Source organism: Mus musculus, chromosome 10 (genome assembly GCF_000001635.26).
Source record: "Mus musculus strain C57BL/6J chromosome 10, GRCm38.p6 C57BL/6J".
Taxonomy (NCBI): domain Eukaryota; kingdom Metazoa; phylum Chordata; class Mammalia; order Rodentia; family Muridae; genus Mus; species Mus musculus.
In genome coordinates this window covers 62854604-62864989 of record NC_000076.6, presented here as the reverse complement: position 1 = coordinate 62864989, position 10386 = coordinate 62854604, and the positions used below count along the sequence as shown (strand labels likewise).

Here is a 10386-nt window from a genome sequence, read left to right as displayed (position 1 = left end):
GGGGAGAAGGGTGGCAGCTGATCTATATAATAATAATAATAATAATAATAATAGTTATTATTATTATATATGTATATAAATGGAGGCTCACATTTCAATTTTACTTTTTTTTTTTTTTTTAATTTTAGGTTACAAAAGAAAACAAGAGGCCCCAGAGGGAAAAGAAGCCCAAAGTTTTAAAGGTAATCAGCTCTTGATTAAATGCTATTTGTGTTTTTCCATTTTATACAGTATAGAGTATTTTTCTGTCATCTGAGGGTGAATTTACAGTATAGGGGATTTGGATTCTCCCAGGTTGTCAGGGCTTACATGAATTTTCACTCAGCCAGAGTTGCCCTCCTCCCCTCCCCCTTATGGTCCACATTAGCATCCTTCATTTGCAGCTTATAAATGTTGCAGAGAAGGAAAAGTTTATATGCAAAGTGTTGAATAATCCCTTCTCCTCTCCAGCCCCCTTTGTGCCACCTGCATCTGTGGCACATTAGTCCCATGGTAGAGAAGTTGACAGCTATGATTCATTGTGATTTAAAAAAAATTTTTTAAACACCTAGAAAATACTATATTGTAAAACCTGATATATTATTTTCCCGGGAATGGGGGAGGAGGGAATGACCTTACAGGTTTTAGTTCAACTTCAAATGCATTGAGACCTTACAGTTAAATGCTAATGGCTTGATGTGAAGTGCTCACTATGCTATAGTTAATTTTGGTTGCCATAGATTTAAGGAATCAGCGTGTTTTACGTACTTCGTATAGATTGCATGCTGAGGGTTCAACGGCAATCTGATTTGCTTGCTAGCTTGGGATCTGTTTGCAGTTTTGTTATGGTATGGAAGAGTTAATTTAAAAGCCTATGGCCTCACTAGAAGTTCAAGGCTAGCCTTAGCCTCGCCCACCGCTCACAGCTTTCAGATCTCAAGCTCTACACTGCAGATACTCTAGGTGTTAGCAATTGTTTTCAGCATGGAGGGAATATTAAGCAGCAGAACCACGTGTCTACAGAATTGTTCCGTGTGTTTAATGTAAAGGGGTTTAAGTGTAATTGTAGCTTGGTGTTTGCAAATAAAGTTGTAGCCCTCCAGCGTGCTGAACTGTGGCAGATGCCGACTTCATTTGCTACCCCCGTTGTGTGACTTTTAAATGCTGGCACTGAGAGCCAGGCATTGCCTTGCTTGCTGGTTTCACTGACCACCTTGAGGTTTCTGTTTCCTGTGTGCACACAGCAAGGGCAAGAATATTTAGTCATCAAAGAAGAAGTGCTTACTAGAAATTGACCACAGAGTCAGCAGAGTTGTAGGCTCTGTGGAATGAGTGTGACCAGGTTGGCATGCATTTTCATGAGGCCTGAGCAAATCAGGTAGGGATTGTTTGTAGGATACATGAACCAATTTATGTTTTATACCTTTTATACCTCCCAACTGTAGACCATCATTGACTTAAATCCCTATATTGCCTGTAATCCTACCACTTTGGAGGTAGAAGCTGAAGGATTAGGCATTCAGGGCTAGCCTCAGCTACATAATGAGTTTGAGGCTAGCCTGGGTTACTTGATACCCAGTCTTAAAACCATAAGGAAGCTATTTTATTTAGTCTTGCTGTTGTTAATGGCTCATAAATGGATAGGTATGTTTACAGGTGTGCTCACATGCACACTGTAAGTTTAAATGCCCATGCAAGAGACAGATTATGTATAGAACTAATCATAGACCGTGTTGGGGTGTATGTGTGGGGGTGGGGGGAGTCTATGTTTTGTTAGTCTATGTGTCTCCTGTCACCTGTGCCTGTCAGAAGTAAATGCAGCATGTGTTTCTTTGTGGACTCATGCAGTAGACTGTGACCCTGTGGTGGCCTAATTTCTTCTGTCCCAGCAAGCAGGACTGAATTCTCTCTGTACTTGGTGTCTGTTGAAGAATATGAAATTGAAGCCGGGCGTGGTGGCACATTCCTTTAATCCCAGCACTGGGGAGGCAGAGGCAGGTGGATTTCTGAGTTCAAGGTCAGCCAGGGCTATACAGAGAAACCCTGTCTTGAAAAACAAAACAAAACAACAACAACAAAAAGAATAGGGAATTGACAAGAAATGAAAGTATTTATTTATTTATTTATTTTTCTAGAATAAACATGTTTTTTTGGTGGAGAGGTGAGTTTCAAATCAAGGTTTCTCTGTGTGTAGCCCTGGCTGTCCTTGAACCAGGCTGGCTTCAAACTTAGATCCACCTGCTTCTGTCTCCCAAGTGCTGAGACTAAAGGCATGTGCCACCACCACCTGGCTGGAAATAGTATTTTGAATTTTTTATATATTTCTGTGTATGTGCAAATGAGTTCAGGTATACGTGGCCACCAGAAGAGGGCAGCAGATCTCAAGCTCTGCAGTTACAGGTGGTTATGAGTCACCTGACATGTGCAAAGGAAAGAGTAGCAGGTGCCCTAGCTCAGAGAGATTCACCTGCCTCTGTCTCTGAGTGCTAGAGAGATGTGTGCCACAACAACCTGTTTGTTGTTGTTATTTGTTTTTTGTTTTGTATTTTCTGTGCCTTTTTTTTTTTTTTTTTTTTTTTTGGTTTTTTGAGACAAGGTTTCTCTGTATAGCCCTGGCTGTCCTGAAACTCACTTTGTAGACCAGGCTGACCTCAAACTCAGAAATCCTCCTGCCTCTGCCTCCCGAGCATGAGCCACCACACCCGGCTTATTTTCTGTGCTTTAAGACAAGGTTCTCATCATGTAGCACAGGGAGGCCTGGGAAGTTGCTCTCTTACCTCAAGCTCCAGATATTCTTGTCTCAAACTTCTAAATGCAGAATTTCCAACATGAGCCAATATTTCTAGCCAGACTGAATGTGTTTAATGTTGGGATTTAAAAAAAAAATTTTTTTTTAAATTTTAGATATTTTTAAAGAATCTTGACTATTTTTTGTCCTGTTCATTTTTTTAATATCCTGTCATGTATATGTCCATACACAAATATAAAAATTTTAAAATTCTTTAAAAGAAAGCTTCGTTTCTCTGTATCATACCAGCAGTACTAATTCAGATTTGAACCGTAGGTGTGTGAAAGTCAGCTAGAGGAAACATAGCCCAGGAGTTAGTTCTTTGGCAGGTTGTGCAGGATTAGGGGTAGTGTATATAGCTTCAGTTGGACATTGGGAGCGAGAATGCAAAGGCTCTATCTAACTATACTCCTATGCAGGGCTCAGTGATGGGTCTCTACAGGTAGATTTTTGGCCCTGTCTTATTTCCCTTTTGCAAAGGTGGCATTGTTCCAAAGATCTGATTTACCTGTGATCACCCTGACCCCCTAGACCTTCAAATATCCCAGGTCCCCTTCCATGATGAAGGGGCAAATGACTGATTGCCAGATTCCCCCACCCCCACCCCCATCCTCACCTATCCAGGAGGTATTTAGATGAGGAATCTGATGATAGAGGAAATTGAATGTTACATCTATTATAAGTACACTGTATCTGTCTTCAGACACACCAGAAGAGGGCATCAGATCTCATTACAGATGGTTGTGAGCCACCATGTGGTTGCTGGGAATTGAACTCAGGACCTGGAAGAGCAGTCAGTGCTCCTAACTGCTGAGTCATCTCTCCAGCCCCATTTATTCTTTAATAAAAAACAAAAACAAGCCTGGGCGGTGGTGGCGCATGCCTTTAATCCCAGCACTCGGGAGGCAGAGGCAGGTGGATTTCTGAGTTCGAGGCCAACCTGGTCTACAAAGTGAGTTTCTGGACAGCCAGGGCTATACAGAGAAACCCTGTCTCCAAAACAAACAAACAAAAAACCCAACAACAAACAAACAAACAACAAAACCCTGGTTGATCTAATTGGCTTTCATTACTTATTTATCTAAGTTGATCTTTTTAAAAGGTTATTAGCATATTATACATAGTACTGTATGGTTCTCCATTTTGTATGTGTGCATGTTTATGGTGTACAAGCATCTGCAGAGGCCAAAAGTCCCAGTCACGTGGCTTTCTCAATTTCTCTCTAGTTTGCTTCCTAGACAAGGTCTCTCACTAAATCTCACCCAAGCCCCAGGGGTGCCTCTATCTTCCACCACCAGGGAGAGAGAGAGACATTTCAAGTGCATCCTAGAGACCTGAACTCGGGTCCTCACACTTGTCCAGTAAGCAGCTTGCTGATGGGCCATATGTGTCCACAGAACCTCGTTATGATCGTTATGATCTTTAATGTGTGTGATGCTGTATTTTGATTGCTTGCACCCTCTATCACTCTTTATGTCCCTCTCCTGCTGAGTAGTCAGACAGTCTTCCACTATGTGTAGCCTTGGCTGGCCTGGAACTTGCTGTGTAGACCAGGTGTCTCTTCTTCATAAGTGCCGGAATTAAAGGTATGTGTCACCATGCTTGTGCATGTGCCTGTGAACGGCAGAAGAAAAGTTAGATTCCCTGGAACTTTGTTTAACAGTTGTTTGTGAGCCACCATGTGGGTGTAGGGAATGGGTTCTGGTCCTCTGTAACAGCAACAAGTGCCCTTGGGCCATATGTCTAGCCCCACCTCCCCTGTCTTTTATTGGCTCCCAGAGTGACAGATGCATGTAATCATCACTTGAGGCTTGAGCCAACTGTTGACAGACAGATATACCTTGAGCCACTGTACTTGGGGTGCAGAGTTCAACCCCCAGAATGCACTTCCAAAAGTTGTTCATTGACCCCCAAATGCACACAGGAGAACGGACTAGGAAGGAGCAGGTCAGGATTGGGAGGGCAGGAAGAGGTTAATATGGGCGGTGTGGTCAGAGCATGTTACATACTGAGGGAATTACGGAAGAATTAAGAAATAACTTGGTGTTCCGTTTGGTTTGGTTTTTTGAGATATTGGTGGTCTTTTAACAAGGATTCCAGCTGGGCAGTGGTGGCACATGCCTTTAATCCCAGCACTTGGGAGGCAGAGGCAGGCAGATTTCTGAATTCAAGGACAGCCTGGTCTACTGAGTGAGTTCCAGGACAGCCAGGGCTATACAGAGAAACCCTGTCTCAAAAAACCAAACCAAACCAAACCAAACCAAACCAAAAAAAAAAAAAAAAAAAAAAAAAAAAAGATTCCAACCAGGATAATGGAAATAAATAACATCAGTGTATGTGTGGGGTGTGTGTGTGTGAAGTCCAGGCCATGCTAGTTTTGTAGCTCACCTGTCAGTCTAACAGCATCTCAATCCAAGTGGGCTCTCTGGGGAAAGACATACAACAGTCATCACTTGGACTCTATTCCTTTGTTGCCAAAGGGACATTTGCTTATACTTGGTTATAAGATTTCATTAAAGTAGTCTCAGTGTTTGAAACAGCAGGGTGAATAAATTGAGAAATGTCAGGGAATGGTAAACCAGGAAGCTGTCTGCAGAGGCAGCTCTGTGGAAGTGATCTTGAATCAACCTTCCCTAGTGTTTCCTTCTTTGATGATGCTGTTAAAGGGGGAAACTTGAATGGGGGTGGGGGAACAGGACATTAAGGCTTGTGTCACACTAGCAGAAGGCATGGTGTGTGCACGTGAATGTGTGATCTTGAATGGAACAATATTCAGAATATTGGGAACCAGTATCTTGCCTCATTTAAATACTCCATAAAGGTTTCTGAGAAAAAATAGTAACCAATAATGGGTATATGATTATCATGTACATTCAAAATGATGGACTGCAATGGTGTTTGTCAAGTGTGCGAGCACATGCGAGCATGTGCGCGTGCACACACACACACACACACAGACACACACACACACTCCAATGTGTTTCCTGCTCTCTAGGAGATTAAAGGTTTACAAGAAAAGGCAAGCTAGAAAACAGGTGAATAAGTTAGAGCGTGTTCATTGCTTGGAAGGAAAGGAAGTAAGAGATGGTGCTTTTTAGGGTTTTGTTTCATAGTGTTCTGAAACAGGATGCAGGGTTTTTCAGTTGTAACTTTGAGACTAATTCCTTCACTTGTCAACTGTTACTATGTATTCTAGGGCTTTGTTACATAGACTTGATACCTTGTTTATTTCTGAAGCCCAATAGTCTATTCACATGCAAAATAATTATAGACTAGCTAAGGACCCCCCCCCCCACACACACACACACATACACATATTTATTGCAACATTGTTTAAACATTTTTAAATGACTTATTTTTACTTTCTGTGCATTTGTGTTTTGCCTGCGTGTGTGTCAGTGTGAAGGTGTTGGATCTCCTAAAACTGGAGCTACTAGACAGTTGGGAGCTGGCATGTGGGTGCTGGGAATTGAACCTGGGTCCTCGGAAAGAGCAGGTAGTGCTCCTATCCATGGAGCCATCTCCAGCCTCTTTACATTTATATATGTGAGGAGGAGCGGAGGTGAGGGTTGCTGCTGGTGGTGGCAGCCGCAGCCGCAGCTGCAGCTGCAGCTCACTTCTTTAATCCCAGAGTTTGGGAGGCAGAGCCAGGCAGTTGTCTGGAGTTTGAGGCCAGCCTAGACTACAGAGTGAGTTCTAGGACAGCCAGGGCTGTGTTTAGACCCTGTCTCAAAATCACCAAAAAAAAGAGAGGGAGAGAGGAAAGAAGGAAGAATGGAAGTCAGACAGACTGATAACAGCTATAGTGGTACTGACTCGACTTCCCTGGTTAAAGTCACCACTTGACAAGATGACCTTGCTCTCTGTTGATGGAATTTTTTTTCTATGGCCTTCACAGTTCTGGGCAAGTAATCTCAGACATCTGCGTGTAAGAGACTAGTGGGCGAGACGTTTCGGGGGTGATGGGAGTATCCACAAGAAATATGAGTTTAGTTGGGCCTGGTGATGAAGCCCATTACTGTGGAGGTTGAAAACAGGATGAAACCTGCCTGGTTTGCAGAGTTGAGACTTTATCTTAAAAACAAACAAACAAACAAACAAAAAAAACAAAACCAAGAGTTGCCTGGTGATATAGCTCAGTCTCTAGAGTGCTTGTTTAAGTGCGAACAAAACTGGTTCCATTCCCATTACCTTACAGACCATACGTGGGACACACAGCTGTCATCCTGGCACTATGTCCCCCCACTCAGAAGGTGGATGCAGAAACAGCAGCTTCAAGGTTATCTATCTTGTTACATATTGTCTGGGAAACATGAGACCCTGTTATAAAAACTAACACATACACATGTCCACACACAGATACACATACACACACAAATGCAAACATGCGCATGAGGTGCAAGGCTAGGAGAGAATAATTTCACCACAGGACAGGGTTGTGTGTGATTTCAGTGTTCTCAGCTTGGCACAGAGAGTTAATCCCATGTGTTGCGGTGTAACCATGTTCATTCACAGGCACACATGGGGAATCTGGTTTGCATGCCCAGAACTGAAATGTAAGGTTTAGCCTAGAAATGATCAAACCTATTTCAGGGCTGGATTCTCACTAAACCAGCCATTTGTTTACCTCTGCAATGTGAAAATTTCTAATAAGCCAACACGCAGGTCCAACTGCTTGTGTTGGTGGCTCTTGCGAGTATAGAGAGGCTGGGAGGGAGGGAGGGAGGGAGGGAGGGAGGGAGGGAGGGAGGGCGGGCCTTGAGGTTGAGGCCATCCTGGCAACCAACTGAGAGCCAGGCTAGCAATGCTATAAACCAGCCTTGAGTCCATGCTGTGATTTCTAGGAATTAGTGCAGAGAATTAGAGTACATATAAGGCAAGTAATGTTGAATGAGCTGCAGGAAACCTGTCCTCAGGTGCTTCCAAAAACAAAACTCGTGTGTGTGTGTGTGTGTGTGTGTGTGTGTGTGTGTGTGTGTGTGTGGTGTGCCTGTGTATGCCTTCCTTGTGTATGTGGTTTGGGTGTGGGTGTGGGATGTGCGTGTATACCGTATGTGTGTGTTGTGTGCTTGTGTGTGTGTTTTGTGTAGTGTGCCTGTGTATGCTTGTGTATGTAGTGTGGGTGTGGGTATGGGGTGTGGGATATGCCTGTGTGTGCCTGTGTATACTCTGTGTGTGTTTGTGTGTGTGGTGTGCCTGTGTGTGTGTGTATGTGTGTGTTGTGTGTAACTATATCTGTGGAGCCCAGAAGTCTATGTTCAGCATCTTGCTCCCCCTCTCCACTTTTCGAGGTAATGAACCTGGAGCTCACAGATTGGCTGGGCTGGCCAGCCAGTGAGCTCTAAGAGTCAGCCTGTCTCCAAGCCACATGTCTCCTAGTGTTCGTGTTCCAGGCATGCGTGCACAATAAACACCTTAGGGTCTTACCCTCTCCTGGTCCCCGTCTTTGCTCGGATAGTGCCAGATTCATGAGACTGAGGGCCACGTTCCCTAGTCTATGCTTCCCCCACATTTATTAAAATATATTCGATTGTGAGACACACAAATAATATTTGTTAGTCATTTAAACTGTTGACTTTTATCTTCAAATTACAAAGATGTTTGTAATAGAATGTCTTTGGTCAAAATTTCCATTTGTATTCTTTGTGGAGATAAGTGGCTGTATACGCCACCTTGAAGTTGTGGAAGTCAAAGACTCGCCCGTGGGAAGTCAGCTTCTGAACCATCTCCTCTCGCTTCCTTCCTGCCTTCCTCTCTTCCACCCCCCTGCCACCCCTGCCACCCCCCAGTTTCATTCATCTAAGTCAGTCCTAGTCGCCTAGGCTTCTTTGCATCTGCAATCCTTCTACCTGGGCCACTCTGCAGCTAAGATGAAAAGTGTACACCAATACTCACAGCTCAGAATAGCTTTCAGTTATTGTTGCTGTTGTTGGTCCCAAGACTGAACTTCTCTGTATAGTCCTGGCTGTCCTGGGACTCTGGAGATCAGGCTTAAGCTCACAGAGACCCACCTGCCTCTGCTATCCGAGGGCTGCTGCTGTTGTTTGCTGTGTTCAAAGGCGAGCCTGTCTGGGTCAGAATCTGTTCTAACAGGCCAGGATGCTCCAGCATTTCTGTCCTCGAGCCTGGCACCTTCTGTGTATACAATACAGTTCTCATTTCCTAGACTGAATTCTCATTTGCTAGATCTGTGCATTATTGATCATTTCATTATTGCCTTGCTTATTGAATGATGACGTTTTCTTGGAAACCTTATATTTATTTATATTGTATGTTTTCATGGAAGCCAGGGGGATTACCTGTCAGTCATTTCTCTTTCTCTACTACATAGGGCCCAGGACACGCTACTGGCTCACTGTTCCTGACATCAGGAGCCCCCCCACTAAACCATTTCACTGTCTTCCTTTTTCCTTCATTCTGAGCTACCAGCAACTTTGGCAAAAGTGGCAAATGGAATGAACAGGCGCTGTAACAGTGGCAGGGAGACAGGATATTGTTCGTTTGGGGTTTTTGTTTTTGTTTTTGTTTTTTTGGTTTTTCGAGACAGGGTTTCTCTGTGTAGCTCTGGCTGTCCTGGAACTCGCTTTGTAGACCAGGCTGGCCTCAAACTCAGAAATTTGCCTGCCTCTGCCTCCCAAGTGCTGGGATTAAAGGTGTACATACACCACCACATCCGGCCTAGGATATTGTTTTTAAAGCATAGAAATGGCAAACATCTTCAGTTCTGGAGAGTAGACAGATAACAGGGTATGGTTGTTCCTCAGTGTTAGAATGATCATTTTGAAAGCTCAAGGCCCTAGGTTTGTGTGATTGATTGATTGATTTGGGACAGGGTCTCTACATAGCCCTAGATTTCACTACTCAGGCCAGATCTGCTTGCTCTCCCTGATGCCTGGCAACATCATTTATTTTCGAGATGAGGTCAAAGCCCAAGCTGGCCTCTATCTGGTAACACCATGCCTGCCACACTGACTGAACCTGGAATTCCAGGCATGTGTCACCCACTCAGCCTGTGGCTCTAGTTAGTTTTGACTGTAAGTCAAGCTGCAGTCAGGTTACCACAGGGCAGCACAGACACTGGAATGTAACACGCCTTCATGTCTCTCTTATCTGCCTGCTTAGCTCCTCTTGCCTCAGCCTTATCTCACCTGTACCACAGAAGAAAGGAGGAAGGAAGGAAGGAAGGAAGGAAGGAAGGAAGGAAGGAAGGAAGGAAGGAAAAAATTCCAGCTGGGATCATAGATCAACCCCTTAGTCTGACCTCAGTCTGACTTCTCCAGACCAGGGCAGCTCTGAGGGAACGGCTTTCTCTGGTCAAGATAACAAAAAGTGTGCAGAGAGTGGCCCTCAGGCAGACACAGGAAACAAAGTCCACAAAATACCTTGTGACCCCTCAGACAAGGTTTTCAAGGCCAAAGCTTAGTGCACGGGTTTCGGATTTAATTTAGCTCAGTGATATCTAGAGGCAGGGCTTGTCCACTGCTGCAGGAAATCCAGCTCTGTCATATATATCACTGAGTGTGGCCATTTTTATATTTTAAATATTTTTTCATATATTTCCAAATATATATATTTTTCAAATATATATTCAAATACATGTAATATGTGTGTATGTATAT

General features: G+C 43.8%; 1 protein-coding gene across 6 annotated transcripts in view; it reads left to right on the top strand.

The window, feature by feature from the left end:
* Positions 1 to 10386, top strand: part of Tet1 (tet methylcytosine dioxygenase 1) — an 82900-nt gene that overhangs the window by 22480 nt on the left and 50034 nt on the right. For all 6 annotated transcript variants that reach the window (XR_003948738.1, XM_006513867.4, NM_001253857.2 and 3 more), the window contains one exon: positions 129 to 182. Coding sequence is in view for 2 of the 6 variants with exons in the window: in XM_006513867.4 (XP_006513930.1) it covers positions 129 to 182 (54 nt within the window). In the remaining 4 variants the exon portion in view is untranslated. The remainder of the gene's footprint in view (positions 1 to 128; positions 183 to 10386) is intronic.